At 41.8% G+C, this 14,253-nt stretch overlaps 1 protein-coding gene across 2 annotated transcripts in view; it reads left to right on the top strand.

Moving 5' to 3' along the window:
* Window positions 1-14,253, top strand: part of LOC109995558 (ephrin type-B receptor 1-B) — a 151,463-nt gene that overhangs the window by 79,367 nt on the left and 57,843 nt on the right. For both annotated transcript variants that reach the window (XM_020649312.3, XM_020649310.3), the window contains exon 4: window positions 9,795-9,950. In XM_020649312.3, coding sequence (XP_020504968.1) covers window positions 9,795-9,950 — 156 coding nt within the window. The remainder of the gene's footprint in view (window positions 1-9,794; window positions 9,951-14,253) is intronic.

Raw genomic sequence — 14,253 nt, 5'->3', positions numbered from 1 at the left:
ATACCAGTATATGTCAGATGCTTTATTGAGTTTTCTTTCCTTTCCTTTAATTATAGTTTATAGGAATATAAAACTCAACCAGGAGAAAATCAATTTACAGGACAGATCTTGTTGGCTAAGGGAGCCGATCTGTCAAAATCAATGTCTTCTAATCCCACACCTGAGGCTGACTCATATTATGTTATGCCATGAAAAGCTTTTTTTTTAATCCAGTTATTAATACAAGCACATCGCTGTAATGCCAAGCAACCTAACTGTAAGCCTGGCCTTCAGTGATCTACATACAAATGCCAAAGATCAAACTCATAATTATTTCCTGTATTCTCTTCATTTATAAATGCCAACATACACTTGTTTCATAGCTGCAACACATCAGCATTTAATTAAAGTGATTACCTGCTTTTTGTTTCGGTTATTAGTAGACTTTCTTGAAAAGAAACATGACAAAGAAAATCAATTGTGTCAACATAACAACAAAGCCTATAACGAAGCTCATGGTTCTCTTTGATCGTAAAAGCCAAAACAAAATTCTCATTTACATACAGACAATTCTTACCTCCTGCAACCATTTTCCTTTGTTGTTTTTTTCTTTAACCGCTGACATACATTATGTGGCTAGACTTATCTCTGTTTTCATTACATTCTGCATCACTGTGTCTCTATACATGTATACTCAAAGCGGCCTGAATCTTTGTTCCAACACACTTTCATTTGTAGTTACACACTTGAAATTAAAACAATTCCGCTTAATTTTGCGCCAGAATGTTTGTGTTATGCATCAGCCAAAGCTACACAGGTAAAGGGGATGTTTGTTGCCGAGTGACTGACTTTGCTGTTGCAAGTACACCTTTTGATGGAGTTGATTTGATCACTTTCGTTTGGTATATTTTACCAGATTCTCATTGTATACAGAAAGCAAAGGTACATCTCTGGACAAACAACCATATTCTCTTCATCCCTAATTCTTTCTTTTTGCAACGGTATATTGTTATACCCCAACAGTTCCTCTTCAGCTTCAGTCCTGCTAGTGACAGAACAACAATTAGAAAAAAAATGGTTTGAAGGCCGTAAATGTAATAGACAGTGTTGAGCCGAGCGACAGCAAAAGAGCAAAAAGAGCAGGAGTGGGCATCTTTGGTTAACTGCTATGGATTAATTGATCCAGCCATGAAGTTAATGAGCTAGATCCTTTTTAAAAGAGACAAGTGCTGAGACAGAGAGAGCTAATGGTCTCTCACAACTTGAAGTGGTTAGAAAGAGAAAGCTATTTATCTCGGAACATATACTTTATTCACTGCGTGACAGAATCGCAAGGTAATTGACGGGGCCTGTAACTGCTGATTTTATGACCTCATGCGGATTATCCTTCAAGTCAAGACAACTCAGACAACTGAAAACACCAAGGCTGATTTCTGAGCTAAAAAGCCTTCTCCTGAGAGTTTACAACGATTAAACTTCACAATAAAAGTTTATATATATCCTTACACCCTCACATTAATGTGTCTAAACTGGTTGTATGCAAGGCCTTTGTGCTCTCAATTTTGCTATCCGAATGAATTTAGACTGATTGAATCAGTTTTGCAATCAAACAGTAATCAACACTGACCATAAAATGCTCCTTGCTCACATAACTTCTTGTAACTGATTTCACCCCTCGTCAGCTCCCCCCCCCCCCCCCTTTTCTCTCTCTCTCTGTCTCTCTGTTGGTAGTGGGCAGAGAGCCTGGTCAATGCCCCTCTAGCTTCTGATTACAGTGTAGATTGTCGTGCAAGCACATGTTACTGCCTACTGAGCGGCGATATGTTTCGGAGAGCGTTTTTTTCTCTACTACCTTGCCAGCCGAGAACGGATTGGCACAGCAGAGTTTTCCTGGAATACCAATGCCTCCTCCTCCTCTCTCTTTCTCGCTCTCTCTCTCTCTCTCCCCTCTTTCTCCCTGACCACTCCTCTATCTGACAGATTTGCTCCCTGCTTTGGCACACAGCTGCATCTTCCTGGAAATAAAATTGACCTGAGCCAATGTGCCATGCGCGATACAGAGCAGCCAACTGCCAACAAAACACCCGGTTATGACGAGCCTGCGTGGAGCAAGGAGATTATAAAGCTCCCTTGATTTATATCTTGCGATGCATACACACAGACACAGACACAGACACAGACACAGACACACACACACACACACACACACACACACACACACACACACACACACACACACACACACACACACACACACACACACATGCAGACACACGACTCAGAAAAGCCAGATTTCTCAGTCGGCTGGTCTGTCATTGGCCGGCTGTTGAAAGGGAAAAGTGTGGGCCAAAAAAAAAAAAAAAAAAAAACTGGCTGGGAGGTTACCATGGTAACAGCCTGCCCATGGGCGTGGGCTGTCTGCAAAATTGTGCGCTGGTTTGTTAAGGCTCACACATACACACATTCATACAAATGTATGCACACGTCTTATTCTATTTATTTATTTTTGCCAGAATGTGTCTTCCTTCATTCATTGTCTCGCAGACACCTGCTCTGTTCATTAGCATTCGCAGTCAGACTGTTGGATTTCACGTCAGATTATTTTGGAGATATCACACACAAATAAACAACTATTTATTTGTTCTTTATCTGGACACTGTCTCAACACCTAGCTATTCCTCTGCTGCACTGCCCTCTGTTGAAGCCAGACATGCTTTCACGGAATAAAACGGTACTGAAGTACTATTATTTACTGAAAGCTGGACATCAAAATGCCGGGAAAAAAAAATGATTCTTTTGGTAATGCAGATAAGTCTGTTTTCTGCTTCATTGTCTCTCTCTGTAATGACTTTCTCCTCTGATATACAGACTATGCACTGCAATATAACGCGGTGTGGAGTTTCAAAGGTAGCCTAATTGGAGGATATATCTCCTTCTCATGGGAGTTGAACAATTGTTCACTTCTGCAGCGTCAGACGTTGCTGTATTGGCTAGTTGAGAGGACAGGTATGTCAAGATGAGTGGTGTTGGGTGAAGAAAACCAAGGCAGCAGAAAGTTTAGAAGAGTTGTGTGAATTTGTGTGTGCGTGGGGGGCTGTGATTGTGGGTGTAGGTGTGCGTTTTATCAGGGAAGAGCGGCTCTGACAGGGCCCCGAATGGACAGATGATTAATGATCAGGGGGAGTGCTCTGTGGGAGGAACTCTTCAGCGCCGCTGCCCTTAACAAAAGCAGACGAGGTATGCTCAGAGGGCTGCACTCTTTCAAACATCCCTTTATTCTTCAGAAAAAAAAAAAAAAAAAAAACTATCCGGCCCTCTTGTATTCCGCCTCACATTCTCTCTTTTCTGGGAGATTAGAAGGTGATGACAGGGAGATGGTGGAGACTTGCACTGACCAGACTCGCCACAGTGATGTCACCACTATGAACCCTAGATGCCTTTTGTGGAGAAGAAATGACCCCAGTTGTGAGAAGTTCCACACATTTTTACTCCCAGATTTTGGACTGAAAGGTTTTTCCCATGAGCCCCCAGCTGACACAAGTTGGCAGTTTGAGAGAAATGCTGAGTTTTCCTTGAATCTGTTTCTATAAATGAATAAATCATAACCCTAAAAGGCATTTTACTATGACTTTCAATATCCTGCGGGCATTTTCTGATAACTCTGACAAGCCTTTGTTTCCTCTGCCTCTGTCTCGAATAATTGTATAGTTGCATTCAATGACCTTGCGGAGAAATAGAACACCTGGGCTGGGAAAAAGCAGCTCATTACAAGGATTGTGGCTGCAAAATGAACAATGACAGATGAGCAAGACTGAATACCAATTGGCTGCTGCACTGATTGCCTTTTTGTTTTAAGATGTTGGCCGTCCTGGCGGGTTTTGTGTCCTCTGTCAAACAAATGTGTTTCACCACTCAACTAGTATTTCACTCCGATGATGTTTTCTGTTTTATCACATGAACGAATCTACGCAGGCATGCACTGGGTATGTATGCAGCCTCCGGGGGTTTGGGTGGGATCAAGCTGTCTTTTCTGAGTGACTGAGCAACAAAATAGTCAAATAGGGGTCAACTGAGGTCTTGACCCGATCACAAGTCTGTCTGTACGAGTGTCTGTGAGCTAGTGGGTGTTTGCATGACTCCAAAGCCTGTTAAGACTGTGATCCATCCCATGTGATGGATGTGGGTCGGGGTTAAGGGTGTATTCAGGGGGATAAGAGTTTTACTTAAAGGTCCCGGACACTCAATCACAATATGTGCCTCTGTGTGGGTCACACTCCCTCCCGTTCATAATGTTTCAAAGCCTAAGATAAGAGGAGTTGATATTTTATAGCTGAATCTGAAAAGAAATAGAACTAAACATCACTTCATGTAAATTTGAAGTGGTTAAGTCAAAAAGACTGTGCCTACATTTTGGGGATGAAATATGTTTGGATTTTTTCAAGGAAGAAAAAGTCTTAAAATGAGTTTTAACTTTAATGTGCTTCAATACTGCTGGATGAATTTCTTTGAATAAACATTAAAAGATAAATATCTCATAGGACAAAATTGAACACTTTGCTTTGAATCTTGGATTTATCACTAAAGTTGAATAACTTTTCACATCAGATGGAGATGGAGGGAAAGTTTGACTGCATTTCTCCTGATTTGCTGCCAAAACCCTCAGAAATATACCTCGGAGTAATACCGAAGGGAAAGCGAGGGTAGAACTTGGTGTACTTTACCTTTGATTGGGTTTGTTTGGGAAAGCCATTTCCAACCCTAACCTGGTCAAAGTCCTTCACTTCCTGCGACTCCATTTCTGTGTTATCTCCCACACACCTGGTGACGCTCGCTTATTTCTCTGCCACCATAAATCTCATGGCTGTAATTACTGATTCAGGCTTGGCTATATACATTAAGGCTGCACAATTAATCCTATTTCATCATTATCGTGACACCAGCTCTAGCATAAACACGTCGCAAAAGTCTGACTTAAATGCAGTGCAAGAGAGTAAATTACTGTATGTAAACAAGCAATGCTTTTACACTCACTTTGCATACAAGTGATTTGATGGAGGCCTGGGTGTAGCCATGCTTTCACACCATTTCAATGCAGTCACTTGAAGTTTAGGCTAGCTCTGCTATAGTTGCCAATTTAGTTTTGGAAGAACAAAAAACTTGCCTTTTGGATTTTTGTCAGATTCAGAATGTTGCAAACAGGTTTTGTATAAAACATGAAGATCAGCACACTTCACATCGGCTCAATATGTATTTTCTAACTTCACATTCTACATGCACCTTATCAGCTACGGTGCAACAGTGCCTCCATGTTTGATGATCTGGTCATTTTTAACGCCTGCTCACAGAGACTAAGCTCATTTTCCACATGTTGCAATTGTCCTGGCCAAAAGTAGTGTGTGCAGCAAAACAATCTAAGCTTTCTTCTTGGAATTTGTGACATGAACAGGTCTGAACTTGCTTATGATTGAGGTCTTTGTCATTATGAGAAACCTGAAGAGGAAGAATACCTGCTGGGAAAATGACTGACAGTGCAGACATCATCATCTCATCGCTTCCAGTCAGTCTTGCTTCCGACACGAGGTCATCACACGAGACTTTGACGAGTAGCTAGCAGTGATCTACAGCTGCCATTCCTCCCATCAACTCTACTGTATTGAGCCAGAAAGAGGATGAGATAGAGAGAAAGATGGCCACCTTTAACGAGGATTCAACCCTGTCAATCAAGGCGAGGGAAGCAACAAGGGGAGTAAAAGGTGGGAGAACAGACAGAGCAATTCATTACCAGTGGGACAGACGAAAAAGATGTGAGGGCAGAGACGAAGTGAGCAGGAGAAGGAGGAGAGAACAATGCAGGGAGAATCCTGCTGAGACCGCTTGAAAGGGGAGGATTTTTTTTGTTTTTTTACATGCAGCCAGTTCAGTTGTGGGTTATTCTCCCACTTGGGAGACTAATTGCTTGTTGATCTAATGCTCTATCCCCTCCTGTCCCTGAAAACCAACACATCTGATGAGTGATGGGTCTATGCCTTTTTTTTTCCCCTGGTGGGATGGAAACCCCTGGCCTCATCCAATACAAATATTCACAAATCAGAAGAAAAGACTTTGGGCTGAGTTCCAACTTCATGAGGCATAGCGCTACTCTGCTCACTATTACAACGAGACCTCCGAGGTTTTGCTTTCATTGTTCACTTCTCTTTCTTGTTCGCTCGCTCTCTGTCTCTCTGCACATATCTGTTTCTGCCTCCCTCTCACTCTGTGGGGCAGATCAGTGAGCGCGCTAATTAATGAGTTTAATGCTAGGATTCATGCACATATTATGTGTTAATTAGAGAAAAGAGCCCCAGCTCAAACATCAGAGTTCTAATCTAGACGGACATTCATCCTGTGCTGGGTGTGAAGTGTTTTTTACGTGTGTGTCGTTATTGCTGCCTGTTTGTCTTTGCCTGCCTGTCACTTATCTCTCCCTCCCGTCGTGCTGATCGCAGTATCTTCATTTGTCCAAGTAGAGGCATTGAATTATCTCAGATTGTGCAGAACACATGTTAGTCAAGTGGCGGAAAATGTGGGTGCACCATTTCATTTAATAGGGTCAGCGACAGCTACATGTGTCGTCGTGTAAATCAGTAAATGTATTCTGGATGCAACAATAGCACTGATGCTAGTATGGGAGTGTTTCTCAGGCTGTGTAATGTATGGGAGTGAGTAAACATGTGAAACGAGAGAGTGTGTATGCATGCATTCTGCTGCTCACACCCCTGCTTTAAGGGAATTTTGCATCCGACAGCTGATTCAGCACAGCCTCCTCACTTTCGCCCGTTTACGAGCGTCCATGCAAGCTACTGTCTGTCTGTAAACACACAACCCGAGGGCAGGACCCACAGCACAATATTCTGCTCACACCCCATTAAACACACACTGAACAAGTTATTGTGATCCCCTTTCATAGCCTGGGCGATAGATTTGAAGCCTGCCTGTGTATGTGTGTGACGGCCATGTGCACAAACCCGCCTGGATGTATGAATTTTATACAGCAAAGATGATGACACATAACTTCTCGCCACATCGCTGGCTGAAAATGAATTTTTGATCTGTGTTTTATCGTCTTGTAATCTCTGATATCTCTGGACATTATTGCTGTATAAAATGGCTCTGCAGATGGTTTGTGCTTCCCCATATGGCCTGGGAGGGGTTTTTAAGAGTCTCAATGTTCTTGTATCAGAAGGAGGTTGCGTCTCTCACACATGAAATCTGTGTTTTACAAGTCAAGGGAGGATGCAAAAACCTTCACTCCTAGACATGATAATAGGGAAAAAAATCTTTGCAGTAGTCTCTTACAAACCATGTGAAACTCCCTTTACCCTTCCATACTTTTATCTTCAGTTTAAATTCAGCTCTCTGGAGCATCCACCCAGTAGCAATATGTTTTTCCTCAGGTGAATTCTTATGCATGTTAGCTATGGCATGCCTCCTGTTTTATAAGGTGCTGCTGCTTGTTTTGGTCAAATCAGAGTGTGTGTGTTTTTTTAGATGGTCTGGCTGTGTGTGGACAGTGTTTGTGACTAGACATGAGGTCAGTCAATTAGCTCCTGTTGTGTCTGAAAACGCCACCAAAGGAGATAGGAGAGCATGATGTCTTACTTTATCGCTCCATCCTTCGCTTACAGCCCCATCAGAGCGGCCGTCTGAATGGTGGGAAGAGAACTGGAAGAGTCATAAAAAAACGGGAGCCCATCCTTTTTTCTTTTTCTTTTTTTAACAGCAAGTATAGCTGACTCCAGCGACCAAACCAAGACTGTCGGTGCATTTTTTAAATAAAGCATAAAACGTTTTAATTAAAGCTTAAAAGCCAGTTGATAGAAAGGTCTAAAGGTTTTTCTAAAAGCCCACTGTGCTACATTCTCCTCTGTTTGACCCAGCAGTCAGGTGGAATGGGACCAACTCGTTGGTCATTATTGCCTTAAATGACTCTCCATTTTCCAAGCTCTTCGTTAGCATCGTAAAAGAGGGCTCTTAGTCAGATACAATAGAACCAATTTGGTTGGAAGTAAATTCAATGCTGGTTTAATCCATTTCTTGTGCTTTTAATAACTGAAACCCTTTACAGATGGCTCATTATTTTCTTTATCTGTTCCGTCCACAGACCTTGTATTTAACCTCTTGTTCTTAATATACACCTTAGCTGCACATGCTTTGTTTCCCTAAAAGCAATTGTCCTACAGCATAAAAGCTGCTGTTTCAGATTGAGAAAAAGGAATATGACTTGTAGTTTTATTCAGGTTATACCCTTCATCCCATTTTTTAGCCAAAGTCAAAGCTATACAATCTTCTACTGAGGCAAATAGCCGCAGCTGGAGAAACTGCAAGATTCATGTCCTATTAAATTTATAACCCCACCCCCCTCTGGAGTGCAGTAGCACCGCAGCCTTCTCCACCTGCTAAAATATTAGACATTTATCATGGTTATTATAGTCAGTAAATCCTTCCTCGCACTGCACAAACTCCTCAGCTTTGTATTCTTTTGGGATATGAGAGCAAATGGATTAGGTTATTGCCTGGACTTAGGTGCAGTGATATCAGCAACAATAATCTTTGTCCTCTTCCATGGCCTTTAAAATATGGGGCTCAAACACATCAACTCCACCTCTTCAATCTGCAAATGGCATTGCCTCATGTTGCCCTATGCACACTGACAGACAGGCATGCATTGTTGTGCCTCTAGGAAAAGAAATATAGTCACTTAAGTCACAGTAAAAGTGTGGATTACATTCCAGCTGTAAAAAAATGCTGTGATCTGGTTTTTCAAAATGAGTCTAGAAAAATGTTACTACTGGAACTGTTCATTCTTACTTTGCTTTTTGTTTCTTTACTTTACTCGTGTGGCCTTTTCCCTGTGGATTGGAAAAAAAGTAGTGTAGATGAAAAAGGGCACAGAAACAGGTTATATGACTTCTTTGCTGTTTGATGCGTCTCCCTACGTTCCGATCGGAATTTAATGAATAAGACAAAGTCTACTGATTCTGCCCATTAGGATATTTTTTTTAAATATGTTTTAGGATATATTTTTTTTACTTTAGGTGTAGAATTGCTTTCATGCTAAGCGTGAGATCAGCAGATGAGTACCACTTCCATGTGTTATATACACAGCTGCTTTGTGCAGCAAGTTACTTTGGTTAGCATACAGACTGAAAACACAGGTAATCCCAGTTTTTTCCAGAGGTTAGAAACTTCCTCTAAAGTTCTGTAATAAACAATCTATACATCTGACTTGATCAGGCTGCACATTCATTTGGACCCCAGGAAGAATAGCTGAGCAGAGCTTTAGGGTACAGCTAATGGAGAGCTTAACAACTAAATAAACAGATAAACAAATGTTATACTGTTGGAAGATATTTGCACTAACCATCACCTTGCGCTTTCTCTACAACTGTAAAGCTCTTCCATTTGCACACATTCAGTATTATCTTATTTTATTTGTTTTATTCTTTATTGTTTATTTCCTCGTATTTGAGTTTCTTGATAGAGGTAGTACTTCTGTTCAATAGCCACTTCTTTTTGTTCTTTGATTTTTTACACCACTAACAACAAGACAAATGTCTTATATATGTAACCATATTGGCCATAAACCTGATTCACTTTTTTTAGACCTCTGTCATTTAAAATCTAAATTTGTGATGATGTATGGGTTATGTGTGTGCTGCTTCTTTCCTCTGAATTAGTTGTTTTCTATGCTAAACATTATCTGTTAGAGGCCCTAGAGGTCTGCTATTCAGCGTTCTTTCCATTACTTTTTCTGACATGATTTTCTGTCCCCACAGCATGTCCTCCGGGCACCTTCAAGTCCACCCAGGGTCCAGGTCTGTGTCTGCAATGCCCTCCTAACAGCCGCTCCACAGCTGAGGCTGCTACCATCTGTGTGTGCCGCAACGGCTACTACCGAGGCGATGCTGATCAGCCAGATGAACCCTGCACCAGTGAGTACTCCCCCCCCCACAACACTGTCATGCACTTGCATCCTTGTTGGATAAGCACCTGTAATATCCACGTGTATAATAGTCCATGCACAATATCCATTTTCTCTGTACGTGTATTTTTACATCAATATGGATTATACTGGTTGTGTTTATGAGGCTCTGACAGCTATGGGGCTGATTTTCCTCTACTCTGATAAAACCTTTATGTGTGGTAGCATCAGGATGGCGAGTTGCTTCTAATTCTGGTTTTAATAATCAAATTGCAAGGTTTCCATCTGTGACATCTCCATTACAGTGGCAACGGGCTTCCTTTCTATGTTTCCCCTCGCTTATCTCCCGCTCCCCGTCTCTCTTCCTCGCTGTTGTTCTTTCCTTCTGTCTGCTATCATCCCCCGAAGTCCTAATTACTCAGGCAGATGCTGCGAATCTTCGACACTGTCCTGCCGTTATCCGCTGGAGATCCAATAAGGCCTCTCACAGCATCATAGTTATCTTAATATGATGTTAAAGCAATATGCTAAGCTTTTCGTGCAGTCCCTGCTGACACACAGTTACGCAGACGGAAAGCGCCGTTAGGGCCCCAAAAAGTTTATTTACTTCTTCTTTTTGCTGCCCCTGGGGAGTGTCTTATTTGTTCATTCTTCCCAAACAGCAAACTTGAAGCCTTATAAGTGTGGTTTAGATATTTTCACGTGGACCTGTTTAATTGGCCTCAGCGACAGGCTCATGACTACAGTCTTTTTGCTAATTGGTAAGTGTAGCCTTCACAGCCTAACATGTACTTAACGGACTTCTATTTTCCTTTTTAACACTGAATAAGTTCCTTAAAGAAGAGGAACTAAAATGCAGCACAGCTGTTTGACTGACTGCTTGAACGCGTCCCAAGTGTAGACATCAACACCTTTAGGCTTTGGATGTTCTCAACGGATGACACACCACTTTCACCTTGAGATTTCCCCCACCCTCCCATGGTATACGACACAGCTCTCTGCAGAATCAGTGAACGCTCCATCAAGTACAGCGTCTTGAGGCCTTGAATTTCCCACAAGCAATCTCTATGCCGGTTGTGCATTTTCTAAATGAAGCTTGTGTTACTTTTTCTGTTTTCAACTTCTGTCTTTTTAATATCTTAACATTTAGGGTGGGGTATTTGTGGATTTAAACATTGTTAGAAAAAAAATCCCACTATTGCAACCATATTTTCCCCTCTGCTAGCTAAAACCCCTCCCCAAAACATACATATTCCAATCATAGCTATAGTGTCTCTATAGACACAGCAGGTCACTTAAGCATTTTTGGCTCTGGGGGGCTCTAAAGGAACTACACTCTTATTTAAGATTGTTGAGGTTGGTGACTTCTTTCTTTGCACTTCAATATCCAAAAACACAGCACCAAAAGTTTAAGGAATGATAAAATAAAATGTGTATTTGCTGTAATCTAAACTGCAATTGTTAGCATTTCAAGCTTACTACTAACTGAAAACAAACAGTCCCTGTAACTTATTTTTACATCATAGCTATAGCTGATGACTCTTTAGACTCATGTTTCATGCGTTTTTATCAAACACTTGGAGCCTATATTAGCTTCATCAGCAAGTCAGCTAACTTTACGTTCAATTTATTCTGCATTCATCAGCTGAAAAAACCCATAATATTTCAAATATTAAAATATCCGATGGTTAATCTGCTAAAATTTGTATTTTAAAGTGCATCGTAAAAGGCTTTATACTTGTAATGACAATGAAAAGGGGGTAAAGGGTACATACTTGTATGCATGTTTCAAAGTAAAATATTCATCACATTAAACTTTGTGTCAGTTCTTTGAAATTATTTTTTTTTACTATACATTCATTTGAAATGTCCTACTGAGAATTATGTCTTCAACTATCACTTTTAGCATCTTAAACCAGCATACATTACTCCACAATTTGTGACAACAGAATTATTTAGCAGTAGCACAAGCCTTCTCTGATTGAGCAACCATACAGTAGTAAACTCAATGTATAAAGTGCCCTAGATCACAGCAGGGCATTGGGGTGGGGGCTGGTGGTAGCAGTGGTGGTGGTGAGGGGTGGGGGGAAGTGAGATCATCCCAGTAAGAATCTCTTTAATACTTCAGGTTCTGAGAAGAGCACTGGTGGAGTAGCTTAAATCAGGCCAATCTTTAGCTGCAGAAGCTTTAGCTTTAGCCCTTCTTGCTGGCGTCACAGGCGTGAGTCCCTGTGTGCTCCAGATCAGTCTGATTAGCTTGCTGATGGATTGTCCAGCGCCTGGCTCTGTCAGCGGGGTGCTTCAAGCTATACCTCTCCCCTCTTTTCTCTCGGGGATATGCCAGGCCTGGGATGCACTTCAAACCAACCCATCCAACTCCTGCCCCTCCTTTTTCCCCAATCTCCTGTCTTGTGCTGACTCCAGCTATGCCTAAGGGGAGGAACACTGAGCGTTCTGTCTCACAGCTTGAAGGCAAATTGGTCTTTGGGATAGTGGAATGCATTGCACCGCAGCCCTTTGTGCTTTCTCAAGGCTCCAGCCCCCAGCCTGATGAACCTGTAACTTCCTGTGGGGTGTGCACATGTGAAAAAGGAACATATAACATGTTCATGTGAGAATGGTGTGCTAGGGGGAGGTCATCCAACTCCTTTAAGCCAGGTCAGTGGTTTTCTCTGAATGTGTGAGTCAGAGGGGAAGAAAGACAAGCAGAGTGGAAACTGGCATAGTGTACAGTGAAACAACTGCTGATTGGTCCATAGAGGAGAAGGGATGAAGCATCCTTGCGTGAGAAACGGTGTGAAAAAAAATCATGGGAGCAAGAGATAACAACAGAGATGTGCAGGGAAAAGATCCATCAAAAAATCGGGAGGAATGATTTAAATCTGTAGGTTTTATTTTGTCCTCGGAAGGCATGACTGATAGAAGAATTTTCCGAGGGACTTCGACAAAATCCCAGAGTAATCCAGGACAGTGAGCCACATTACATCGCTATGTTGTACAAAAAAAACATGCTGTTTATGCACATTTACATTTTGGAAACTACCACTGCCAGCAACCAAGCAACTCGTGGGGAAAATCTTTCGGAATGTTATTGAATCAACATAAATATAGGGAGAAGGGGGTAAAATGTTTTGGTACTGAAGGGTTTCTACATTCCTGATCCGTACCACATTGCCCCTGAATTCTGTGGCTCTCCCTCAATTCTCATATCTGTGGCCTATCCCCTGAAAATCTCCTTGAGCCCTGTCAAACACTGTCTACGCCGCCTGGCAACACAAACAAAACCCAACAGAATTCCTAACTGAAAGGACGGGGTTATCTGCTTTTCCATTCTCCTCATCATCCAGTTTGGATTTTTTTTTTCTTCTTAGTCTTTGCTCTCCTTTTCACCGTCTCTCCTCTCTCCTTGTTCCTTTTTCAAAGAGAAAGAGAAGTGAGCCATCAAAGGGCATAAACACTCCATTCTTTTTCTTTTTTTTCCCCCCACATCAACTTCGTTGTCAGTTCTGGTGTAAGTTGAGGCTTTTTCCCACAGAAGTCCGCTTGCCGGTTTCCTCTGTCAGTATTCCAGTTGTAAATGGAGCTAAGGCAAGGTATTTGTCTGGCCTTCTCTAATCCTTGTGGTGTATAGGCGGAGATAATACTCCAGACCTTTGTTTTAAATGTGTGCATGTGTACAAAAATGAAACCATCTCCAGCTTTTTCATGCATAGTCAGAGACATTCAATGTTTAGAGTTACTGTTGTGAGTAATGTTGGTGGGTAGATTATCCTTTAGACGAGAAGAGCTGCCATATATTCATGCGGACATACACAATACTACTCACAGTCTATGACTTCCTCTATCTCTCAGGCAGACACTATTAGTCCTTATAACATGTTTTATTTCATGTCTCACCAACCCACACAGCCCTTCTTTCTTCCTCTCAGCTCCTCTGGCTGTGATCAGTATCTCCACACAGGGACCTTCTGTTGGTCCCTCAAGGCCTGTTTCACATCATGAAAAACAAACAGTTTGAAAGAGGAGAAGCGCTAGCCCCAGTCTATTCAAAGGGTAGATGAGTAAACAAAGTGCTGAAGTGTTTATTTTGGGCACTGGGACACCCCTTACATTAGCAGCTGAGGGAGAAAACTGCGCCGGGGTCTTTTGCAACACAGGTGGTGACTTGAAGCATGCTCAATAGCAGGACAGCTCTGCATACCTATCAGTCTGGGAGTCCCAAGACAGACAATTCCTTAAAATAATCATACATCTACATGAGGGTAAGATATGGGAAATGACTTTGACTAATTGCATATGATATTGTTTGGAAA

Source organism: Labrus bergylta, chromosome 4 (assembly GCF_963930695.1).
Source record: "Labrus bergylta chromosome 4, fLabBer1.1, whole genome shotgun sequence".
Lineage (NCBI taxonomy): Eukaryota > Metazoa > Chordata > Actinopteri > Labriformes > Labridae > Labrus > Labrus bergylta.
Note: the sequence above shows the minus strand (reverse complement) of the source record. Positions and strands in the feature narration are given on the sequence as shown.